The sequence below is a fragment of the Cnephaeus nilssonii genome, assembly GCF_951640355.1.
Source record: "Cnephaeus nilssonii genome assembly, chromosome: 5".
Classification (NCBI taxonomy): domain Eukaryota; kingdom Metazoa; phylum Chordata; class Mammalia; order Chiroptera; family Vespertilionidae; genus Cnephaeus; species Cnephaeus nilssonii.
In genome coordinates, this window is record NC_137076.1 from 55,111,525 (window position 1) to 55,137,747 (window position 26,223).

The 26,223-nt window shown below is 42.3% G+C and overlaps 1 protein-coding gene across 4 annotated transcripts in view; it reads left to right on the forward strand.

The window, feature by feature from the left end:
* Nucleotides 1-8,328: 8,328 nt before the first annotated feature.
* The window catches only part of NR3C2 (nuclear receptor subfamily 3 group C member 2), a 301,554-nt gene continuing 283,659 nt past the window's right edge, over nucleotides 8,329-26,223 (forward strand). For 2 of the 4 annotated variants that reach the window (XM_079771257.1, XM_079771258.1), the window contains exons 1-2: nucleotides 10,364-10,473; nucleotides 16,910-18,662. In XM_079771257.1, coding sequence (XP_079627383.1) covers nucleotides 10,437-10,473; nucleotides 16,910-18,662 — 1,790 coding nt within the window. In that variant the 5' untranslated portion in view covers nucleotides 10,364-10,436. Of the gene's footprint in view, nucleotides 9,087-10,363; nucleotides 10,474-11,128; nucleotides 11,409-16,909; nucleotides 18,663-26,223 lie in introns of those variants that run through there. The other 2 variants (XM_079771260.1, XM_079771259.1) reach the window with 2 other exon arrangements.

Sequence of the window (26,223 nt, forward strand, 5' to 3'; positions counted from 1 at the left end):
TGGAATTTTGGAAAGGGTATAGGGATAGAAGAGAGTTACTTAATATGTTTTAGTTAACTTACACAATAACACTATGAGAAAAAGTATTATTTGGATTCCAGAGAGTGGAATATATTAAAGTCAAAGTTATAAATGCTTGAGACAGAGATTGAATTGGTTCTATGGCATTCTACAGTTCCTATCCTTTTCTCTACAACATTCTGCTCAGCTACCTATTAGTAAATTCCGTAATGAATTCAGTAAAACTCTACATTCAAACTCTACTATAATACTATTCACAGTATATTTACTTCCTGTCCAAATACTTCTATTCTGTATAATCTAAATTAATTGAGGCAATACACCCAAATATCATGAAATGTACACAATTAAGATTTATTTCTCACGTTATAGTCCAATGTAGTTCATGTAACTTTCCTCAGTAGCTTTCCTCCAAGAGGTGACTCTGGGATCCAGTCTCCTTTCTAAACTTCAGGCCCCCGAGGCTTTCAAGGGAAGGGAGAGCTTGGACAATCACTGAGGGGGGTTACAACAGTGGAGCACATCACCTCCACTGCACTGGGATCCTGATCCAGTCATGTGGACTCAGCCTAAACGAAAGGGAGGCTGAGATATGTAGCTTTCCTGTGTCCTGGGAAAGAGGAAAATAAAATCAGATTTGGGGAACCCATAGCCTTATCTCTTAAATTTCACTTAAGGGAATTTACTTCTTCAAGTAGCAAAAAGACCTTATATATAGTATGTAAAGGTCCAGGTCAGGTTTAAGCCACGAGCACTAGGTTACAGTAGGGGGAATGGAACTGTGCCACAAGGGTGGCATGTTTTGTGATGGGAGGCTTGAGATAGAAGGAGAAATTGTGCCTGAATATTAGTGGAAGGAAGCCAGGCAGATAGCCCTGAATATCAAATAGCCCAGTAAGAAAAACACAAAAAAAGGGAGAGGTGATCCAATAAGGTCAGATGCCAAGTGCATGGAGAGCAGGGAAGAATATAGGTAGAGACATGGGTAGGAGGAAATGGTTTAGAATTAAGAGTATGTAAAAATAACACAGCTGATATTTATTATTTACTACTAGTGGCCCAGTGCACGCATTTGTGCACATTGAAAGGAAAATAATTAGAAGAAATATTGTAATATTGCTATTGTCCTTTCTCTGTAATGGAAGTGTCAGAGCTGCGGCTGGTTGCCATCTGCAGGGTGATCAGCAGGGGATTAGGCCCCCACTCTCACCCACCTTGGCCTGGCACCACCCGCTCACCTGCTCCACCATCCCGCTGCAGTCCAGGGGCCCATCGGGGCCGGCAGCGCCTCCACTGCCACCCGCTGCCAGCGCTGCATCGCTGATGCCCGCCATGTTCCTCACCGCCCCCTGGTGGTCAGCGCACACATAGCAAGCGGTCGAACTCCCGGTCGACTGCCCGCCCAAGAGGACGATTTGCATATTAGGCTTTTATTATATAAGATAAACCAGTCATCATGCAGGTTGTTAAACCCTATGAGGTAAGTTGTTATATCTCATTTTGTAGAAGATGAAACTGAGGCTCAGAGTTTATGTAATTTACCCATAGTCACACAGCTACTCCAAAGCAGGGCTGGGGTCCAAACCCAGGCTAAGCCTGGCTCCAGACTCTGCTTTTAACCTTTATATTTTACTGCCACTCTAACCGACAAACTGCTGAATTTCCTCTTTTGTGTGATACCTGGTTCATGACATAGAGGCAACTATTCAAAAGAAAATGTAAAAAGCTAGGTGTCAAAGTTCCAATGTACTTTATCACCCATTAATTCATCAGGCTATATTGGGCCTTTCTTCCTGATCTCATTTCCTCCTTGTAAAACAATTATTTAAAAGGCCAAACAAAACTGATAGATACTTTACTACATTGCCCGGCTTACAGACCCCTGCCCTTGCTATTCCTGATCAGAGGAAACCCTACTTATAAATTCCTCCAGAGTAAGAAGTTCACAACTTGCTTTGTAATCTATCTCAACATTTTACAATCTGTAAGTAGGGTAGATAGATATATGGCATCTGAAATGTATGGAAAATCTGGAATTCTTCATCAAAATTCCAGGAAGGCCAATAAATTCTAAATAGCATATGAACCCCAAATGGCAAAATGAATGCCTTCTGCAGACCCTCTCCATTTATCTCATATAGAAGTTGACAAATCAACCTGGGCATTGTCTCTTTCTTCATTTAATCCATCCAACATACAGAATTTTTGAAAATTGGAGGAAAAGAAACTACTACTTTTATTGTAGGAATCCTTCTTTCTTGCCTCTTTGTGGTCTGAACATGTCTTAAGCAAATTTTGAATAGCCCCTGAAAGCAGAGATAATGCTGATAAAGTTTAATGATCTGTTTGGCAGCATTGACCAATCAGGCATGGGTATTAGCCAATCAGAAGGGACAGGGCTGTCAGTCCTGCCCTTAAGGAAGAGAGTGTGTTCTGCACATTCCCCTGTGCTAACACATACCAATGGCCACATACTAGCTCTCTCTCTGTATTAGTAATAGGTTAAGTGCTGAGCTTTATTGGCTTTCTATGGAATGTTATTACTTGTATTTCAAAATCTGTTGATTTATCTCACATGAATAAAATTCTTGTTATATTTAACATTTTTTGAGATTGTTTTATATCCAATACTAGAGGCACAGTGCGCGAATTTGTGCATGTGTGGGATTCCTTGGCCTGGCTGGCGATCAGGGCTGATCGGGGCCGGCTGGCCAGCGGTGAGGGACCGCATCCAGAGTGGGGGAGGGGCTCTGGGAGGTTGGCCAGCCGTAGGAGGTTGGCTGTGGGAGCCCACTGACCACCAGGGGGCAGCTCCTGCATTGAGCATCTGCCCCCTGGTGGTCAGTGCACATCATAGCTACTGCTAGTTGACCAGTCGTAACAGTCGATTATGCTTTTATATATATTGATGTTTCTTCTAGATTTAAAAGATCATTAATTGTAAAAAAAAAAAAAAGTATGTGCTTTTGTATGAACTTACAACAACTAAGTGTAAGTTACATTTATGAATGTATAAGGAAAATCCCAAGACTTGAGGTATTATTTGGTCCTTTATACAAGCAAGTAATCTCTACTGTCATCATCCAGCAGCAGACTAACTCTACTCAGCCTCTATTTAGAGGACAAGGTGCCACTACATTCATGGTCAAGGCCATTAAAAAGCATTTTTTTAAAGTAATGAGCTAATTTAAATGGAAACATGTCTATTTGTTTTATAAAATATTAAAGTCTAGCAATAATTAGCACTAAGCACTTCAAAATAGATTGTGGTTTAAGTATTAATAACTGATGTGGATATACTTTCCACATAGGAAGTGTTTTATACATGTTTCATTTTTACATGTAGATATTTAATGTCAAAAATTTATGCACTAAGAAAACCATATAATGCTCTGTGAAAAACTGCCAACACCAAAAGATTTGCATCTAGCAGGGGTTTGTGCTGGGAACGAGGAAAGGAGATCTAACTTCAATTTTTTTCTAAATTTCATGTCTGTTTAAAAAAGTCCTACCAAGCAATTGAAAATGCTTCATATTAAAAGAGCTAATAATTGGTGCCCCCAAAAGGATTAGAAGAGACAAATGCAATATAATAAAAATATCATTTGATATAAGAATGCATTAATTCCCCACTGTGCCAGCTAGATGAAGTGGGAAATACTCAGCTGCCTTTGTTGGGACAAACTCAAAAATTGGATTAGGACCTTGAAATGAGCCGATGACCTCCGGATAAGATGATTCAGTAGCTTCTTTAATAATATACCATCACTCTACTTCCCTTGAAACCCAAATCATTCAATTTGGGGAGACTATAGGTGAGAGAGAAATTTGACACTTGCAGAGATTTAGTTTTAGTTTGCTTTGTAATGCGTTATCCATAGCAAATTTACCTCTATCTTTAGGAATAAAGATGACATCTGTCATGAAGCTTCTTACATTTTTCTGTCTGCTATTTCCAGTGTCATATATCTGACATGTGATAACCTCCCTTTATAAACGCTAATGTTAAGGAAAAGATTTTATTCATTTCAGATACCCACATGGCTATTCTTGACCTACTTGCAAATTATATGACAAGATACACTGCACATTCTCTTATTCTGACATTTCTATTTCTGACATTGAACACACCTTTTAAGAATAAAATCATCTTTATGCTGTTACATAGGCATCAGAAAATTAAAATTTAAAAATTCATTTGGCCTCTTTTTATATAAATACCTTATTGTCTGCCCTTGATGTGTTAACATTTTATATCATAAGAAAATACCTCTTTTTTTTTCTTTCATAGCTCAACATTTAAATCCTGAAGCATTTTATTTCTTTGCAATCATCTCTGTTAGAATAAAAAAAAATAGTGTTGATCAAAATGTTGTCTTGGTTGTTACTGACAGCTGTTAAAATGCTGCTAAAAATATAGTGCCAACTACTGAAAAGCTCCTGTGAAGTCCTAATGAGAAATTCTAAATGAGTTTTTCACCAAGTTCAACAGAGACTCTTGTTTCCCACACCTGACCCACTGGATTGTTTCACTTTTCTGTGATTGTTATTGCACATAACGTGAGAAAACAGTCTCGATCCATAATCCCAATGAGCATTCAAACCATGCAGTTATGTAGTTAAGACTAGCACAGTTATTTAAAAGTGGTGAATTTCCAGTACTAAACCAAGAAAAAGAACAGAGAAAAAAGGAAAAAAAATAGGAAATATATTTATCTTTATTAAAAATAAATTGCTCTAAATACCCCCCCCCCATTTTCAACCACTGTACATTATTTCTAAACTTAGAACATCAGTGTAGGCACAGTGAAATCTGATTTGCTCCTAATAATATGGCATGCTAATTATGATGCATAGGCTGTTCGGTGCTCTGTCATCTCAAAATCTGGCCATAGAAATGTAGTAGGTTTGTGTATTTTCTATTTAAAATGACTATAGTGAAATTAAGGTAGACAGATGAATAAATAGTTAGATAAACAAATTCACAAATTAATGAGTAACCAGAGCTAATAAAAATATTCCAACTTGTTTAGAATATTGAGTTTGGTCTATTTTGGATAGTAACGAAAATCCTGATATGTTTTGTATTTATCTTCTGGTCCACAATTTCTTATTTGCTTGCAGTGTTTATAAACTGTAACATGTGTGTTTTGCAATAAACAAAGAAGAAGTTCTATCTTATATTATTCCCGGATTCATCTTCTCTAACAACCCCCTCCTTTCTCTCTCTGACTCTCTGTCTTTCTCAACTCTTCCCAACAGCTGGTAAGAGACAGGAGGTGGGGGTGGGGGTAAGCCTAGAAAGAAAGAAAGAAAGAAAGAAAGAAAGAAAGAAAGAAAGAAAGAAAGAAAGAAAGAAGCAAGCCATCGTGGCTAGACTTATTAATGAAGTTAACTATGACCAAATGCTTAGCTTTTAGCTTTTAAAAATTGAAGTAAATTATATGATACTTAATGGTCTTTACTTTCTGGTCCATAGTAAAGATATAAAGGAGAGGTATTTAATACATTAAGAAATATATTCAATTTTTTGGGGGGGAGGTTATGATTTCATGGCTCAAACCACTCAGTGCCTATCCACCCACCCAAAACCCCTCTCCCCTGTCCCCCCGAGTCAGCTGTTTGAAGAAGTGGGATTAGGATCACAGAACCAAGGGTTGACTCTGCTAAAACTTAAAGAGGAAGGGAGGATTTTTTTCCAACACAGATTTAGATTATATTAGGCTTTGTATCTGAAGTTATATAATAGAGGATGTGATGTCACATATCAATTGCAAACGCTGAATCCTGCACTTTAATGTGGCAAACCTCAGGGAGTTTGACACTAATGGGTTGAGGAAAGGAGGTGTCCAGTGGTACCGAAACTGGAACTAAGGGTGAACAATTGTCAAAAGGGACATATCTGATGTCCCTTCAAGATTTAAGACTATTTGGCAGCTGTAAGTAGTCTCCGACCATTTGCAGATGAAGTTAATGTCCTTTTCTGTGCTTTTCCTTTAATTCTTATTTCTCTTTTAAAAAAACACACAAACATTTCCTTTCTTTTGCAAAGAAAAATATACATATCTAAAAGGATGAAAAGAACAAACTTGGTTTAAGGACAGCCTTAAGAACACATAATGACATTTCTGGGTGTATACTTTTTAAAGTTGATTGGATTCTTTATTAATGAGCATTGGAATGGAAAGCAATCCAAATAACCTGAAACCCCTGCATCCCTATCTTTGATTCTTAGCAAAATCAATGTTACCTTCTCCTCCAATGAGGGAACCACACATCTTATCCTAGAGCTGTTCTCCCTTCAAGAGTGGCACAGGGCCACCTCTTGTCTTATAGCCAGCAAAAGAAAATGAAGAGAAGATGGAAATTTAATTGTTCAAACGTTTGGGCAAATATCTAGATACTCAGATATCCGAAAGCAAAGTTTTACCCATTATTTATTGCAAGATCCCTTGACATCTCTCAAAAGGATAGTAGAAGCTGATATGTATGGACATATGGACCATTTCCTGAAGCTATTTTGGTGTGAAAAAGTATCAAAAGAATATCCATAGATCCTGAAGAATTCAATCTCAGTTTTATAATAACAAACTTGTAAAGGCAGGGAAGATAAAAAATTGAGAATGGACACGAAAATAAAAAACACAAGAAAAAGCTTCCAAATTCTAAAATGTTCTAGTTATAACACAATAGTCTGATCCCCACCAAGCAGTCTGTAATGGAATTATTGACTAAGTAGCAGTGGGGTACCTAGGTATAGAATGTGTATGGTAAATCATTTTGTAAAGAGGGAAGAATGACTAATTGACCAATTTTGTAAACAGAAAATTTACAATAGTTGTTTACCACAAATAAGGGTTTTCTCTATCATTTCATTATGAAAAATTTCAAACATACAAAAAAGTTGAAGGAATTTTACAGTGTATACCTGTATACCCACCACTTAGAGTCTACCATTAATATTGTATGCTTTATCAGATATCTATTATCCCTCTGTCTACTTTATCAACCCATCAATCTCAATCCATCTAATATTTGATGCATTTCAAAAATCAGTTTTTGTAGTCAGTAAACTTTTAAATAGTGGTTCTTTTAAAACTTCATTGAATATATTTTAATATGGTATAATTTTAAAATACATTATTATTATTTTTTTTTGAGTTCACCTAAAATATTTTAAGGATTCCACATTCCCTACAAATAAGGAAACTGAGGCAAAAGGTCATTTTGCTAGAGGCCAAAATGCCACTCTAAGCCATCTAAGAATTAAGTACTGCCAACACTGACTGGGTGGGTGAGGGATGAAATGGGAAGGTTGATAGTCCACAGTGGGAATGTGGTCAAAGAAAGGTAGTGATTGTTTTAACAGGGCAGCTCGGTATTTAACAGGGCTTAGTGTGGGAAGGGATTAGCAATTTTCACAGCTATTTAGAAAGAAAACGTGAAAGAACCCAGAATTAGGCGGGGTGGGGGCGGGGGGAGGGTTCCAATAGAGCCTGTGGAAAAAGAAATATTAAACCTGAAAAGGGGTGTATGCAGTCAGTACTCTGGGTTTACCTGAGTCATAAAAGACAACAAGCAGAGGAGACTGTAAGTGGTAGTGACATTCATAATGCATCCCCTACCCCCATCCCAATCTTCCACCAAGGGTAAGTGCACCAGTGCGGAGGAACAGTCTGGGGCTGACGCATATCGCGCGCACACACATACATCCCCAGATCCGTGTAGCGGGGTGTAGGTGACCTGAGATTTCAAAGAAGCTTCGGAGCAAGGAGGCAGCTCCGCAGGGCAGTGGGAGCAGGAGAATCCCTGGATCACTACATCCTCCGCCCACCCCAGCCCCCAACCGCGCGCTCCCGCAGGCGCGCGCCACCCGCCGCCTTCCCGGCTCGGTCGCCCCCCTTTCACTTTCGCGTCTGCGTAGGTGTTTGCCCCGGCAGGCGCGAGGGCGCGCGGGGCGGCGCGGGGGCGCGCGGCGCTCCGAGAGCCGCGGGGGGAAGGGGTCCTGGCGCGCGGCTCCTTCCTCCGCTAGCTCCCGGGACCCGCGGCCGTGCGCGTTTCAGCGGCTGTCAGAGCTGGGGGACCAGGGCGGCCGCGGCTACTCCGCCCTCCCCCAAAGCGCCCCCGCGCGCAGAAACGCAGTGGGTCCTCGGCGCCCCTCCATGGTGGGGGTGGGACAGAGGCGCAGAGAACCCCAGAGGAGGAGGAGAGTTGCTGCCTCCCCGGGTGGGCAGCGAGGGAGCAGGAAAAGAAACTTTTCCCTCCCGCCCCCAAAGAGTAGTCCTGAGTCCGCGCGGTCCCCCGCAGGTGGGAACTGCACCTGAGGCTGGGGCTTGAGGTCCGGGCCGGACTTTGGAGGGGACCTCGAGTGAGGGGTAGGGTGCTACGTGCACTGGGGTTCCGTTTTTTCTTGGCCTCCTCCCAGCCTGAAGCCGGGGTGGGAGGGCGGCCCCTGGCACCCCTAGCCCGTTTCCCACCAGTCGGTGGCTGTACGCTTTGCTGCTACCTTCTCCCGCTGGTGAGGGCTTGACCCGCGGAGGGGGCCGCGGCGCCGAGAGCTCCCCTCGCGGCCTCCCCATCACACACACACACACACACACACACACACACACACACACACACACACTCCGACGTCCGAGCTGTCACTGGCCACCCCAGGCCTGGGGAGGGGGCGCGGAGAGCCGCGCTGCGGGGCAGTCGACTCGGGATCGCCCCGCGGAATTTCCAGGCTCCCAGGGCCGCCGCCAACGCCCGGGAGACCAGAAGCCCCAGAGAGAGGCCCGCCCGAGGCCAGCCGCCGCTGCTGGGGGCGCGCGGGCGCCCGCGTCCCCCTCTGAGCGATTTGGCACCGGCGTCTCGCCTGCTCCTGCGGGGTGACAACACTACTGCTCTATTGCTCTACCCACCGTCCGAAGGGCGACCGCCGGGATTACCATCCTCTCCATCGTTATTGCCGATCTGCCAATATTGGACTTGCTGGTGGCGGCAGCAGCGGCGGCGGCGGCGGCGGGAGTCTCGCTGCCCCCCCACCCGCGTCCCAGCCTCCCTACCATGTCCTAGAAAAGGTGAGTGCAGCGAGTCACTGCACTGACAGCAGCGGGAGGGGAGCCGGGGAGCTCAGGGGCGACCCTGGTGAAGGCTGGGTCCACGCAGAGGTGGGCTGCGGGCAGGAGACTAGGTGCCCGCTGGGCCGCCTCTGGGCAGGGTGGCTGGGCGCGGGCAAGCAAGCGATCGCGGCGGCTGTCCCTGCACGGTTCTAACCTAGATTTTGCAAGAAGCCGAGATCCAGAGCAAAATGGGCTCTCCCCGTAAAGGAGGTAAAAAAAAAAAACTTAGTAAAACAGGCACGTCCATTCCTTTAATAATGAATAATTGGGCAGCGCAGGCTGAGCTGCCGCTTCCTCGTGTGCCCGGGCGCCAGCTCCGGGACTCCCCTCGCTCCTGCCTGCCGCCTGTGCTCCGCCCGAGTGCGATCGACGCCCAGCTGCTGCTGGGCTGGGAGAGCGCGAGTGACAGCGGGCCCCTCGGGAAAGTCGGGACACTTGGCCGGGACTCCCGGCAACTGGGACACCGGGGGTCGCGCTGCGCAGGGGAAGGCTGAACCTCGGAGTAGGCGTCGGGACCAGCTCTCCCGCGCCGTCTCGGTCGCCTCCGCTAGCAGGGAGTTCCCTGCCTGGAAGGGCTGGAAGTTTGAGTCTTCTTGCTTTCAGGGTCCGAAATCCCGAAGATTAATGAACTGTAAGGCGAGGAGGGGCCTTTGGGCACAGGGTGAACGCCTTCCCCACGACTTACGCGGGCGCGGGGCAAGGGTGAGGCGGGAGGCTGAGCAGCTGCTGGCGCCGGGCTGCAGGCAGGTCGCCGAGGGCCAGGGTACCAGATTTAGGTGTGTACGTCACTGGTGCTGATTTGGAGCCAGCTGGGAGCCTAAAAACCGAGCCTCAGACGCGGACTCTCAAAGTCCTTAGGTATCGAAGTTAAGAAGCCCAGAGTTTGAGTGGGCGGGAGGAGAGTTGAGGTAGGGGCGATTGGAGCGAATTGGACATTTCTTCTTGCAGATGCTGTATCCTTAGAAAATAGTTCGGTTCCTTCCCCCTCTTCTGTATGTTTCCCCCCCAATTATATGCACCACTCCCACCCATTATAAAGAAGAGAATATCCTCGATCGAAGGCTTTTCTTTCTAATTGAACTAGTGGAAAAATCCACCACTAAAGTAGTTAGTACAGTAACAAAATTATAAGGAGAGAGAGCAGCAGCTCTTGACCCTGGTACTTTTTTTTTTTTTGGTGGGGGGGGGGGTGTTGAGGAAGTGGGTGGGAGGCTGTGTTTAAAAGGCTCGGCTACGCTGAAATCACCCACTTTTCCTGCACGGTTAAAACAAGGAAATTCAAATCAAGTGGGAACGTGATCCTCTTGCATGCTGGCAGCAGACGCTGCCGCCGCTCCGCTGAGAGGTAACTCGGGAAACCCAGGAAAGGGGCGTGGAGAGGACCTCGGGGGTCGGTGAAGCCCCCGCGGGAGTCCTCCCCTGCGCGCGGGCGCCGAGGGTGGAGTCTGGGCCAGGGCTGCCCTTCACCTGGCGCTGCAGGTGGAGAGCGTGAGGGGATTACACCTGGACTGGCTCTCGGAAAATCCGACTTTTCCGCGTCACCACACTTTGCATATGTCTTTTCGGATATCTTAGGGTCGGCAGGAGAGCCCGGTGGCGCGAGGAAGCTGAGGGCTGCGGAGCGAGGGGGCGGGGGTCGGCGTGCGGAGGGGGCCTGCTGCCTAGTGTCGCAGCCGCCGCTCGGCCCCCCAAAAGCCCGCCGCAGCTGCGGCTTTAAGGGAGCTGCTGAGTCCAGGCTGTGTCGCAGCAACTTTGTATCAGTCATGTCGTCCTCCCGGTGACTGACAGCCACGATCGCCCAATGAGAAGCCATCCTCGCCCAAGCAGCGTGGAGCCTTGCTTCCCCCTGGGCCAATAGCGAGGGCTCAGGGGGCGGGATAGCAACCTGAACTTTATCTGGACATGTGACCCGCTTTTAAAAGGGGCCCTGGAGCTGGCCCACTCCCCCTCCGGGCTTGCACCCGCCCTCTCTCCTCTCTCCCTCCCCATTTCGCCCGCCCTAGCCCAGCTCCTACCCCTGGCCCCGCCGGGTCCTCTCCGCCCCTCCGCGCCCGGGGTGTCATTGGACCGGGGAGACGCTAGCCAACTTCAGGCTGCTGGAGGAAGCCCGTGCAGTCACCTGGGTGCAAGAGCGTTGCTGCCTCGGGCGCTCCCGCTACAGGGGAGCGGCAGTCGCTGGCCTGGATGTGGTTGGATTTGGGGGGGCTCCGCAGCTGGAGTGTCGTAGCGTCGGCGAGAGCTGCAACAGGTAGACGTCGAGACGGACCCCGGCCGAGGCAGGTGTGTGGGGGTGCGCGGCGGGGCGCCGCTTGCCGGCCTGGGCGTGCGGCCGTGGCGCGGGAGCGTGCACTTTGCTGGGAGAAGTGGCTGCGTAATTCGGAGGCACAGCCGGTCTGGGGCTGTGTGCTTGTTGTTTTGTTTTGGTTTTCCACTTTTTCCCCCCTTTGGCCGCCAGAGGACTATTTTGGGAAAGTTTGGCCACTTTGGATAAATGCCCTCTAACGAGCGGCTTTCAGCCGCTTTTGGCAGTGGGAGGTCTATCATCACCCTTCTCCTTTTCCCCGGGATGAATTTCGGGTCCTTCGCCTTGTACACTTTTTAAAGGACCTCTGAATAATATTTCTCTCCTCTATCAATGGCAGAAACACCAAAATCATAGCAGGAGGTGTAGCTTATTAAGGGCAGTTGAAGGAGATAGCAATCCTGATAGATCTCCTGCCTGAAGGAGGCTCTGGAAATTGGTGAATTCCCCATTCCTTGGTATTCATGAAACTCTTGAGAGAGGTCTTCTTTCTGTGGCATCAGTTGGAATTCTAAAGGCAGGGGAAGAGGGATGAAGCTTCTTTGGGTGGCACCCATACCCTTCTCCTGGATTTAGGGGCATGCCTTTTCCTACTGAATTTTTAAAAAATCAGGTTTAAGTCATAATGGTTTACGGCACCCTCGCTTTTAACTGTTATTTCATAGAAGTTAGGAAAACTTTTACTTGATAGCAGGCAAATGTAGGAAAGTGCTGAATTCCAAATGCACTATTTCCATTTCTCTAGGTGCTGTTATTGATGATATGTACATAATAATGATAACAGCCTTCTCCATCTGTGAAGTTCTGCTGCGGAGTTTTAATTTTATGTTTGACTTCATGGCATGCCATCATGGAAATGGTCGAGGAGAGAAGTTTTTTAAAAATCTAAAGGGGAGCTTTTTCCTTTAAGGGAGAAGAAATAGTTTTGTTTTGGGGATTTTGGAAAGATCAGGTGGCTCAGGGAATTAGGCGAGCGAATAGAAATCAGGTGTGCGCAGTTCTAACTGGTTCTCCTGCTCTCTTAGGTGACCTTGGGCAGGTTTCTATCATTTACCTCATCTGTGAAGGAGGGGAACATAATCATGGTTCTGTAGTGGGGATGACAGAAAAAGAGTTACATACAACAAACTTACAACTATGCAACCAGTGAAAATTGTGAAATTCTTAAGATTCTGGTCTTTTAGATGCCATGTTATAGTGAAATAACTATAGAAAATGATGCATTTAAAATGGAACTATTGGGGGATATTAAAAGTGAAAATGTTTTCAGATAAAGTACACATTTGCAGGAGTCTTTGTTAATATTTCCGAAAAAAAACTACTTCCTCATGGAAAGGGACAATTTAATACAGGGTATAAAACATAAAATTTTAAAGTCAGATTTTTCCTTTGCAAAAATAGTATTTAAGAGCACACATATGTCTTAAGGTAGAACTTCTAGCAGAGCTTGCCCTTACTTTTCTTATATGAAATTTCCATTATGTTTTGTGGGGAAGCCATTTGCATGAAAATTCAAGAGTTCTAATCGTTGTTGTTTTTTTACTTTGTCCAGAGAAGGTCTCTGTTGTAATCCTCTTTGTAAGGGAGACAAACTTCATTTTATATAAGCTAGGTTTCTATACCAGTATCCTATAGGCTAGTAATAAAAAAACTCTCCCTTTACCTTGTGGATAGTAAGTTCTATGAGAATCATATTCACCAACTAGCATTTTTAGTATTCACTACTAAGTTGCAGTTGACCGAAATTCTCTTGAAACCATCATGGTCATTATGCCAATTCCAAAAGGACAACAACTTGGGTTTCCTGGACAACATAGGAAATAAATTTCTAACCGGATACATTTCTTTACAGAGGAGTTGAATTAAAATAATAGGGAGAACTCTGAGTAAAATATTTCAATAAATCTATTTTTTTTTTAAAACATCTGATCTTTGAAAGTGTTTCCAGTGGAAGCCCTGCAGATGCTTGATGTCCTCTGTTTTTCTGTTTGCCTGTTGCCAACCTTTACTCTGTTTTCTTCGTGGAGAGGTGCATTAGGTTGATAGATGAGAATACCTACAAAGCTAACTTGGATTTCAGCAAAGCCTGTTGCAAATTCTATAACGATAGCCCTGTCAATAATGTAGTGAAATGTGGGCTATATTATGTTATTGTTAAGGGAGTTTAAGGATGGCTAAACAGGACTTGAGAAGTTGTGGTCAGCTGCAAGATGTTAGTTGATAAGGTGCTTGCCCGCCATCTCCCATATAGATTCTCTTCAAATCTTCATCTAGATTCATAAATCTGAGCTGTGATTCCTACTTTCGGGCAAAGTGATGAGAAACGTCCCTTGGAATATCAGTAGGTGTTCTGTGCAAAAAGGGCGCAGTGGCCCGTAGGGAATGCTGGATCCAAAGGGAAACAGGTCTCTGCACTGTGGAGCTGCCCGGGAGTTTTAGCATGCAGATTTCCACAGCGAACCTTTAAAAATGCACTAAGTGATCATCCTTCCCAACAGAGAATTTAGACTATGGAATTTTGGAGAGGGATCTGCATGGAGATTTCCCTTCAGACGCAGGGAAGATAGGCCTGTTTCCCAGGACCTGGGGAGAGGGAAGAGGCTGTCAGTGTGGAAGGGGGAAGGGGTGAGTCGGTGGAGGCCTTTAGTGAAGGTGCTTAGGCAAGGGTGAATTCCAGGCATTTGGGTAGAGGGTGGTGCAGTTTACCGGACAGGCGTCATGGGTTTAGGGACTGGTTTGAGGGGGCGAGTAGTGGTGATACACAGAATAGACAGCCATGTTACTTGTGGTGTTTAATGAATTTGGAGCCAAAACATCTATATCTTAGATGTACATCCCTTCAAGTTTGGTATGGGGAGGGCAGAATTTTCTTAGGTAGAAGTTGGAAAAGCACATAATGTTTACTGGTCTTTTTCAACCTATGACTATGACTAAATGGTTTTTTAGAAAAGGAGAAAATGCCAGTGGTAGCCATTTCTATCCCATTACACTGGGTAGTTGTTGTGAGGTGTGGTTTTTCTCAACATTTACTTGGCTTTTATCCTTACTAAATTTTTTTGTTTTTTGGCCAGAGTTACCAGATAACCACCTCAGCCTCTGTAATTTGATTTATTTTCCAGTGTTTTGTGATTAGGAATTTATAGAATAATGTTCTTTAAGTAAAAGGAGGCTACATAATAGGTAGGTTTTAATTTATGGTCATAAATTAGTGAGTATTGATTATAATGGTTCACTTTTTTTTTTCCACTATACTATTAGCTTGGGATGCAGTGGTGAAATTTATAAATCTTCTGCCTTCTGGGACCTTACATTCTACTGTAGAATACAGAAAAGTTAGAGGTAGTTACAATATACAGACAATTTGGGCATTAAATGTCATTGTAGAGCCTTCTCATAGCTTTTGCCAATTTATTTGGTAGAGTCATCATTATTTTTGCGTGTCAGTTAATACAAGTTCTGTAACAAAAGGGCTTCCTAGTCTCTTTTAAACGAGAGGAAGGTAGGAAGGATGAAGGTATGAGTGGCAAAGCGGGAGAAAGGATGAGAGGCTGAAAGTAATGTTTGTGCACAGATCTGCAGAAACAGCACGTTTAAGATCAGGAACATAATTTGGGTCATAGTTTGTTTACACAACCAAAAGGATTTGAAAAATGAATGCATAATAATTTTAGGAGGTTTATATATTATAATGTACAAATGAAATTTTTACTCTTAATAAGTTAGTTTTCTTTATTGTGGTAGTTCTCAATGGTGAATGTGGGAGGTATTCTCCCCCTCCCCTTCCGCCCCCATTCCGGGAACATTTGGCAATGTAGAGACATTTTTGGTTGTCACAACTGGGGACAATAGGGGCTGCTACTGGCATCTAGTGGGAAGGGTCAGGGATGTGTTAAACATCTTATAGTGCATGGGACAGACCTCCACAACAAAGAATTATCAGGCCCAAAACGTCAGTGGTGCCAAGTTGAGATAACCTTCATGGAGAGAGGGACGTGGGATCAAATTCCAATTCTGCCACTTAGCTGTGTGTCCCGTGCCTCGGTTTCCCCACTTGTATCATTTGGATAATACTTTTACCAATCTTAAAGGATTGTTCATATTTATAAGGGTAAATAAGTTAATGTTTGTGAAAGGCTTATAATATTGCATTGAATTATATGATGCATGAGAATTATATACATATAGCCTATTACAGTTATTATGTCAGTGAAATATATATAGAGAGAGAGCCAATGGATATGATTGTATATCTACAATAACTCTCTGGGCTCCCTGAGGATGGGGACTGTGCCTGTTCTTTATCACCATAGATTCAGTGACTGGTTCTAGGCCCAGGATGTAGCCACACTTGGTGTTTGTTGAATGAATGAACACTAAGTTGTCAGGACCCATCTTGAACTTTCTCCATTTAGAGTGGAGACTGAAACTGTCTGTCTGTTGGGAGTCTTTTTAGCAGGAGGAACACCATTAGGTCAGGGTGCACATCAAAGGCCTCCCCAGTACTGAAATACAGAGAAGAGCCCTGTCATTCCCAACATAGCCTCTCTGAGCTTTGGACCATCTTAATTAATCAGGATAGACGAATCTTTACTTTTTAGACTTGACATTAAATTATCTTGATTGCAATCAATTTTTTTTTAAATCTTACTGTTTTTTCCTGTGATAATAACTTTATATTGGGAAATGGTAGCATTGATTGCTTTTTCTTATTATTTTTAATAAAGCCATGTTTTAGATATGGGAAGTATCTTCCATATACCCCAAAGATTCAAAAGGCTTTGGAGTTAGAATATCTAGTTTTAAACCTGCCTTTGTCACTTATGTCTTTGACCTTGGGCAAGCCACCTACCTCACTGAGTCCTCAGTTTCCTCTTTGTTTACTTCATGGTCCCCAGGATTACTGTGAATATTAAATAAGTTAACATTTGTAAATATTCTTTGCAAGCTCTAAGGGTTGTGTTATAGAAATACATTACTTTTATTGGATAAAAAATAGTTTCATATGATTGCTTCTTATAGTCTGGCTTCTGGACAAGTTACAGTCAGTGCTCTGTTGTATCAGCACCTAGACAGGTAACAATTTTAATGCAAGTGTTGCTTATAATAAGTAGAATATGCACTTATAGCTTAGGACAGTGATTTCCAACCTTTTTAATCTCCTGGCACACATACTAATTACTAAAATTCTGTGGCACACCCAAAAATATGTTATATATTTTTGTCTGTTAAAAAAAAGATATAATTTTGATTCATTCATACTGGACGGCTGTTGTTGTGTTCGCTGTTGTCATATTTTTACTTGACAATCGAACAGAAAGAAGTCAGTGCCCCTGACAAAATAGTCAGGCATTGCACATTTTAAAATCTTGCAGCACACCAGTTGAAAATTGCTGGCTTAGTAAATGGAATTTAAGAATAATGTTAGAGTAATGTTATAAATGACTCTAATTCGATTTTTTAATATAAATTTATTTGTTAGCTATGGAGACCAAAGGCTACCACAGTCTCCCTGAAGGTCTAGATATGGAAAGACGGTGGGGTCAAGTTTCTCCGGCAGTGGATCGTTCATCCCTGGGACCCACAGAGAGGACCGGTGAGAACAACTACATGGAGATTGTCAATGTCAGCTGTGTTCCCGGTGCTATTCCAAACAACAGTGCTCAAGGAAGCAGCAGCGAGAAGCCTGAACTGCTCCCTTGCCTTCAGCAAGACAGTCATCGGTCTGGGATTTTAACATCTGATATTAAAACCGAGCTGGAATCTAAGGAACTCTCAGTAACTGTAGCTGAGTCCATGGGTTTATACATGGATTCCATTAGAGATGCTGAGTACACCTATGATCCGCAGAACCAGCAAGGAAGCGTGAGTCCAGCAAAGATTTATCAGAACGTTGAACAGTTGGTGAAATTTTACAAAGAAAATGGCCATTGTCCTTCCACTGTAGGGATGAGCAGGCCCTTGAGACCGTTTCTGGCTGACTCGGGGAGCTCGGTCAATGGCGGGGTCATGCGCACCATTGTGAAAAGCCCTCTCCTGTGTCATGAGAAGAGCGCGTCTGTGTGCAGCCCTCTGAACGTGACGTCTTCAGCGTGCAGCCCTGCTGGACTCAGCTCTGTGTCCTCCACCTCGGCCAGCTTTGGCAGTTTCACAGTGCACAGCCCTCTCACCCAGGGGACTCCCTTGACCTGCTCCCCGAACATCGAGACGCGGGGTTCCAGGTCGCACAGCCCAGCGCACGCTAGCAATGTGGGCTCTCCTCTCTCAAGTCCGTTAAGTAGCATGAAATCCCCAGTTCCCAGCCCTCCAAGTCACTGCAGCGTGAAATCTCCCGTCTCCAGTCCGAATGTCACTTTGCGATCTGCAGTGTCCAGCCCGGCCAATATCAACAACTCAAGGTGCTCCGTCTCCAGCCCTTCCAACACCAATAACAGATCCACGCTTTCCAGCCCCACTGCTAGTACCGTGGGGTCCATCTGCAGCCCAGTGAGCAATGCCTTCAGCTACACGGCTTCAGGCACTCCTCTGGGATCCAGTGCGGCCCGGGATGTGGTTTCCAGTCCAGACCCACAAGAGAAAGGTGCTCATGAGGTCTCCTTTCCCAAGACCGAGGAGGTAGAGAATGCCGCCTCCAACGGGGTGACTGGCCAGCTTAACATCGTCCCGTACATAAAACCAGAGCCCGATGGAGTTTTTAGCAGCTCGTGTCTAAGAGGAAATAGCAAGATAAACCCCGCTTCCCCATTCTCAGTACCAATAAAACAAGAACCAACCAAGCATTCGTGTTCAGGCACCTCTTTCAAAGGGAATCCAACCCTGAACCCATTTCCATTCATGGATAGCTCCTATTTTTCCTTTATGGATGATAAAGACTATTATTCTCTATCAGGAATTTTAGGACCGCCTGTGCCCGGCTTCGATGGTAGCTGCGAAGGCAGCGGCTTCCCCGTGGGGATTAAACAGGAACCAGATGACGGGAGCTACTACCCAGAGGCCAGCATCCCGTCCTCGGCCATTGTTGGTGTGAATTCAGGTGGACAGTCCTTTCACTACAGGATTGGTGCTCAAGGTACAATATCTTTATCACGAGCGGCTAGAGACCAATCTTTCCAACACCTGAGTTCCTTTCCTCCTGTCAATACCTTAGTGGAGTCGTGGAAATCCCACAGTGACCTGGCATCTCGGAGAAGCGATGGCTATCCGGTCCTAGAGTACATTCCAGAAAATGTATCCAAGTAAGTTGGCTTTTTCTTCCTTTTTGAAAATCATGGCTTTATAAAATGTGGAAGGCTAGCATTTCATTTACAGTTGACAAATGAAGCACGTTTCAGTTTACTGTTTTATTTATATTTTTAGGATGGTCATTTAGTGTCGCCCCACCCCCACCCGCTGCTTGTTGGTAGAATGTTACTGCTTTTTAAAAATGGAGAAACAAAAAGTTCTTAAAATCTCTGAGAAAACAGATGTGTTGATTTTGAATGAGTGTGTATAGGTGTTTCCCCCGACCCACTGCTGCCACGTTGCCTGTTGTAGGTCTTTGGGAAAAGTTTGTTTTCTGCTGCCTGTTACTAGGTTTACTTTAGCAAACTAGTGCCAGATTTTTTTTTTCTTTAGCTGTATACTGGTTCACTAAAATTGCTCTAAATTAGTTTCTTTGTGGTTTTAGTCTTCTTTTCTTTCTTTCTTTTTTTTTTTTAGTTTTCTTTATTAATCACTTCATTGGCTGTGAAAAATGAAATTGAACCTCAAATCTGTTACCCTCAAGCTCCCCACTCACCTTGTCCTTTTCTGGTTAGGTTAATTGTATGTAAGTTGTGGTTTTTCAATATAAATAAACTATTTCCTTAACATTTGAGGGCTTTTAAAGACTCAGCACAGCTAAAATTACTAAGCGGACAGTCTTGCTTTCTTACTCATATTGGGAGAGAACGATGTTACTGCAGTTTTGAATTGGTATATTTATAACTTAAGATCTGCAAGAAGACATACATAACTTACAGTGAAATATCTCTTGGCTTTCCTCATTGCAGATAGCATACTGTATGTATTTAGAAAAACAAAGAAGAGGTTGTAGATATGACTAAATACAGGGTGGCTCTAAGTTATATAATGAATGCTCGCATTGGACTTTGCTTCAGTACTATTTTTATTACATGGTCGTAATAAATGATTCCTTTATTGGACATATAAAGAACAGAGTTATTAGATATAGTTCGTTCCTTTGGCGTCTAGGAATATATGGATATTTTCCTAAATAATTAATTTTGTGGGTAATATGACCAGGCTATAGGTTATATGTGTGTTCCTATGTCTCTATCCTTCTATTTTGCTTTTGTGTTTTTCCAAACCAAGAGCAAAAACTTTAATTTGTGCATTCTTTTTTCTCATCATTGTCTAAAACCTGGCTCTTCTTGCTTTTATGGAAGCAAACATTCCATAAAAGATACATTCTGACATTTTAGTGCTGCCTCTCTCTCTTAAATTCAAATTTTAACAGGGGACCGTAGATAGCCTAGCTTTCATCAGAACCAAACTCAGCCTGTGTTCTGCTAGTGCTCTGATTACTTAAGGAAATTTGGTACATAATGTAGATATTTAGGTAAGCGATGTTATTTTCAGTGAGTTAGTCTGAGGGAATGCAGCCTGGTAGTTAAGAGCAGGGCTGCCCTGGTTGAAATCCCAGCTGTGCAACTTAATTGCTTCATGTTCCTGTGCACCTCCCTTTACCTCTCTGGACTGTAGTTTTCTTACCTGAAAAAAGGGAATTAAATAGATTTAATTTATGAGAAGCCCTTTGAATATCGCCTGGTTTGTAGCATACCTTCTATACATTTTAGCTATGACTGTTAATTTAATTAAATCTTAAGTGTTTTCACAATCTTTAGTTTCCTTTTTTTTTTTTAGTTTTCTTCATGATGTGAAATTTGACAAAATTTTTAAAGAGTATTGTGTACATAGTTAAAGAGTATATATTGATAATTCTTATGAGTAAGTTCTACTCTGATTACAAAACTTAGGATTGGGCACCAGACATTTGCTACTGCATTTCTATTTATGCTTTTTTAGTTGACTCATGAAGAACCTCCTGATGACCTAGCCTGAAACATATTACTGTGAATCATTGACCTTGAACTTACCTTGCATTTGTGGGCGCTGGAGGTGTTATCTGGTGTCGGATTGAGTATTCTAAAATTCTCTCTCTATGTGTTAGTATAGTCAGAGGGTATTCATTTACATATATGCTGGTATTGTGTGCTAGTTAATGTTTTCCAAAAATATTAATATCAAAGCTCTAATGTTATTTGAAGTCTCTTAGAGATGACTAATTCTTTCTAGGGTTTTTTTCCTGGTGAATATTATCCAAATCTATTTGTTTTGATCATTCTTAGCATAAAGGCTCAAAGATCAGAGGAAATTTAGATCTTTTTCTAGAATTTAGTCTATGTTATAATATTTAATTTAACCTCATCCAAGCTTCATTATTTTGTGTCTTTTGGACCAAAATCCAATATTTTTGCCCATTTCTTAATATATAATGATGATACCCCATTCTAGAGAATGTTGAATAAATTAATGAATTAAAGGTTATAAAGGATCAAGGCAGTGTGTAACTGCTGTAGGTTTTATAGCGTTCTTTATCTTTTAGTTGAACTCTATTAAACTGTTTTCTAGTAGATCTCAAAATACAGTTTGAGGTTCCTGAAACCTCAGGAGTTTCATGAGGTCAAAAGTTATGCATCAGTTAATGACCCATTGAAAATGGAAGATAGACCAATGAACTTTAATGGAATAGTGTAAGAAAAGTTCAGGGATATCCATGCTTTCAGATTCCACATTGCAACTCACTTTTAAGAAACTACTTACTGTCAATTTTCAATGTAGTGTCAAAGAATCATATCTGCACTCATCTGAAAAGACCATTAAAAAAGACCTTCTTTTTCCAACAACATATCTGTGTTGGGCCAGAGTTTCTTTATATATTTGAGCCAAAACATCACATCACCACATACAATGTATTTGTTAACATGTAATGACTTATTTTCAGATGATTTAAAATAAACATTAGCTATAATTTCTAATCATGATAAATGGACATAATTCATAGGAACCAACGCTCTTTGGTATCCTCAATACATTTTAGGAGGGGACATGCGTCTTGAGTTCCAAAAGTTGAAAATCACTGGTCTCTGCTGTTGTGGACACCCAGCGGTAGTTAACAAAAAAGAAAGATATTACTTTATTTGTGTTAGCCTTCTTGGCTGTTATGCCAAGGAAGGAGTGCCCTATTCAAATAAGAAAAATGATTCTAATCCAGATTAAATTTTCAAGCTGACAAAAATGAGTAATGGCTGAGAAGTGTGTGTTGCACTTTGCAGGCTCTGGGCATTCTGTAAGAGTGGTGACAAAAGTCATCTGTCTGTTAATAATTTCCAGCGAATGGATGTCTGAGTGCCACACTGTAAAGTAAATTATGGCAAAAGCTGAATGTAAAGCTCAGGGTGGACACTGGACCTCGCTGTGTCATGCAGATTGGCGTTCCCCAGCCAGCTTGGACACAACAAAACTAACCTTGAGTGAGTCATGAGGTCTCCCAGCCTCAGTTTCTTTATTTTAAAGAGAATGACTTGAACTAGATGCTCCCTAAGGGTCCGCACCCCTTAACACATTTGCTAATGTAGTTTCAAGTATGTTTTAATCACAAGTCTAGCTCTGCAGTTTCCAGGGTAGCCCGGATAGAAAAACCACTTACCATTTAAAACTAAAAGCCAGTAGGCGTGACCTATCATTTTACTTTGAAAAGCAGGATTTTTAAAATCAGATCTTCCTTTTTTGCAAAATTTGACACTTACTATGAATTTCTTACCCTTTGAATTTACACCATTCCTTTTGGAAACAGGTTTTCCTGTTGACATAACATTGGGTGTTTATGGTGATGGGGTAGTCACTTTGATAGCATCATAAAACAGTGCTAACATAGACTTAGACTTTTGAATATAAAGTTCACTATTTCAAAGGGCATATTTCGGTAGGTTTCAAGACAAGCAGTCAGGTATTTATCTTAATATATGCTTCATTTTTTCATGATAGAATGAAGCAATTTAGTAAATAACCTACAATTATTGTTTATTTTTCAAATGTCCCTAGAGTTTTTTGAAATTCCCTTTCTATAATAAACCCAAACCTGCAGAATTCAAGAAGCTTGTTACAGAGATAGCCCTGTCTCTTAGTAAACGTTCTGAGTAAACCCTTGAGCTGTAACTATCTCTTTGTAATGAAAAGGATGAAAGGTTGATGGGTTTGGGGTAGAGGGAGAGATTGATTGATTATTGGTGCTTACTATAACAAATATATCTATTAAGGATTACTTAGGTCATTTGGAAATGAAAAGATGGAATTTTCCTTTTCTTATTATTTGTCTCATAATATTTTGATTTTGTAGTTGCTAGTGTACCTAGAATTCCTCCACGTTAGTATTCTAAATATTATTAGAAATGATCTTTAAATGAGACTTGCTTCTCCTGATGATTCATTTACTTTCATTCATCTGTGGTATTTCTGGTAAGAGTGGTGATACTTTTATTTAAAAAACAACAAATTTTAGTGTTTTTTTAATTCATAAACCACTATGTATAATGTGCTTTTATGCATTTTGCTTTTAACATCACAAGTATCATAGGTTTATATGTTAGTATGTCCACCTTTTGTGATCTAAACATTTTGAAGTGTTTACTCCGTACCTTAAAAAGTTGATAAAAGTAATGGTTTCAGTTAAATCAACTCAAAAGTATTCAACTTCAGGCAGTTTTCATCCTGGTCACACACTGAAAAGAGGACCTGGAGATTTACTTTTTATTGATTTGATGCCTTTTGCAATATTGAAGTTCTGGGTGTGTCTGACCTTTTCTATTTTTGTTATGTTTAGAGTAATAGCAGATGTCATATTGATCACCGAAATTTAGGAGTAACACTTCACTTCCCCTAATGCTTTGATGGCATTAATTTTCTTCTCTGAAATAATACTCCCCTTCCCCCAGGCTTTCAACTATTGCTTTAGGTTTATATCACTCATCTACTGATAAAATTTCAGCGCAGTGGCTAAATAATGAATCATTTTATTTACTAAATTCAAATCAAGATGAAAATATTGGCTCTTGGATTGTTTAAATATAGCCATTAAATTGTATATTTTTGTGGACTACTTTCCAATATTTATTAATGAAATCCAGGAGATATAAGCATGTTAAGTGGGTAATGTCTTCATCTTAAACTTTAGAATTTCTAGTTTTAAACTTGTCAAGCATAGGCTTTGTTTTCAGTTTTAAGAGTTTTATTTTATAAGGTAATGATGAAGCTAAAATGTAATTGCATATAAGTAAAACTCTGGATTTATAATAAATATTGATATGGCCAAGATGTACTTAATTGATCTGTAAACCTCTAGATTTATGATAATTAGTGGCATGGCCAAGACCAAAATTTTATGTAGAAAAGAGGTAGAAATTGCTTGTACTTTATGCAAGAAATAGAAAACTCTAGTCTCAGGAAGGAAAGGTGACAAACAAAAGATAATTTGAATATTTAAAAAGTTAATACCTAGCGAGAGAGTGTGAGATAATAACTGGAAGTGTGAATTCATAACCGTGGTGACTATAACTTAAGTTTATTAATGATGAATACTTCATTGGTATGAAACCTCACCTTATACAGGGTGGAGCAAAAGTGGGTTTACAGTTGTTCCTATGGAAAATAATATAATAATTAATAAATAATAATACAAGAATAAACTCTTTGTTTTACATACTCACAACTGTAAGCCTCCTTTTGCCCCACCCTGCATATTAGGAGTTGTTGAAACAAATACACAAAAATTGCCACCTAAAACAGAATGACATGTGTGTAATAGGCAAAATCAACTTTGGGTATTCTGACAGGCAAAGATTATCTAGGCAAGTCTTAGAAAATGGGGCATGGGGAGCAGTGGTGGTCAGACTTGGTGTTATGCTTAGTCTTGAGCAATTGACAGGAGCTGGGGGTGGGCACTTCCCGGTGGAGAGAGTTATTTGAGCAGAACCCTGGAGATGGGCAGAAAACACTGCGTGGTCCAGCTGTGTTGTGTGATTGGCTGTGATGGAGGAGGTTGGGGGAAGAAAGCCTGGAAGAGGTTAGTGGGAATTAAAAGAGAGTGGAACTTGAAAGTCACACTAAGAAATTTGTACTTGTTTTGGTAGATAATGAGGAGCTATTGGAATGTTGGAACGGGAAGTGGCATGAGCTGAAGTGCACTTTGGAAAAACCTTAATTAGGCAGTGGTGGTGGGATGGATGTGAGCAGAAAGAGCCTTGTTAAGAAGTTATGGCAACAGCCCAAGAGGATAGGAACCTGCTTCTCTGGAGCAGGATGTTGGGGGTAATGGAAAAAGGAGACAGACGTGAGACAGTACAGAAGAAGCCTTTGTAGGAGTGAATTTTGTATAAAAACTTTAATAATCACACACAGAAAAGTTGAGAGTCTATTAAAAAGAAACAAGGACATTCTCCCACATAATCACAATAAAACCGTCAAAGTCAAGAAATTAACATCTACTTCATAGTCACCATTCTGGTTGTGCCAGTTGTCCCAATAAAGTCTTTGCTAGCTGAAGGATCTAGTTCAGAATTGCATCTTGTGCTTACTTTTCATGTCTCTTTAGTGTCCTTCAGTCTGGGACAATTGCATGACTTGACAACACTTTCAAAGATTAAAGGCTGGTTATTTACTAGGAAGTCCCTTCATTCGGGTTTATCGCATGTTTCCTCGTGATTAAATTCAGGTGATGCAGTTTTGGCAGGCATGTTACAGCAGTGATGCTGCGTTCTTCTCATTGCTTCCTGCTAGGTAATAAGCGATTCCCCTTTGCACCATTACCTGTCCACTTGGGTCACCTGATTCAGATGCTGCCTGCCAGCCTTCTCCACAGTGAAGTTCCTCTTTCCCCTTTGCAATTAAGGAGATATTTGGGGAAGAGGTACTTTAAAACTGTATAAACATCCATCCCATTCTTCATCAAACTTGGTTGATTGATTTAATAACTTACGTCTGCATGGCATCATTGTTTCTTATCTTTTTATAGGTTGGTTATAGTTAGTCACTGTCCTCATTTTCGATGTTCACATTGTTCTGATTTAGCCAGTGGGAACCCATTCAGGCTGCTTTCTGTATCCTTTTGCCATGTTCCCGTCCTTGCCTGAACACTTCCTTGCGTAAGGCCCATCTTGTACATTTCCCACGCCAGTCCTAGAATCAGCCATTTCTCCAGGGAGGCCCCCCATCCACCATCTACCAGATGCTCTCCTGTCTGTGATTGGGGTCTAACTCCACATTCTGGGTCACAGGGCCACACTTCCCCAAAGGATGCCCTTCGTACCCTACTCAGGCGCTCACTGTCCCTGCTAGACTGTCCTCTCCCTACTTGGGGTGATACCTTACACTAGACAACGCGAACACATGGATGACGCTGCCTCTGCTCTGATTTGCACTCTCCACATCTGGCATCAGAGCCACCCTCGGGCTTCATGCCCCACTATGGGCCACCACAGCTGGATACCTCCCACTGTGGATATCCATTTTGCTGTGTCTTGCCTTAATGGCTTTAGGACTAAATTGTTGAGAAAGGAGAGGAGTTGGTATTTGAGTAGAAGTGGAGAGTGAAGTATATGGAAAATTAGTGGAAAACTCACATATTATGAGCTTGCTTGTCATAGATAATGGTGAGCAATTAAGAGCTATGAAGAGATCAAGAAGAGGAGGCTTGGAGAA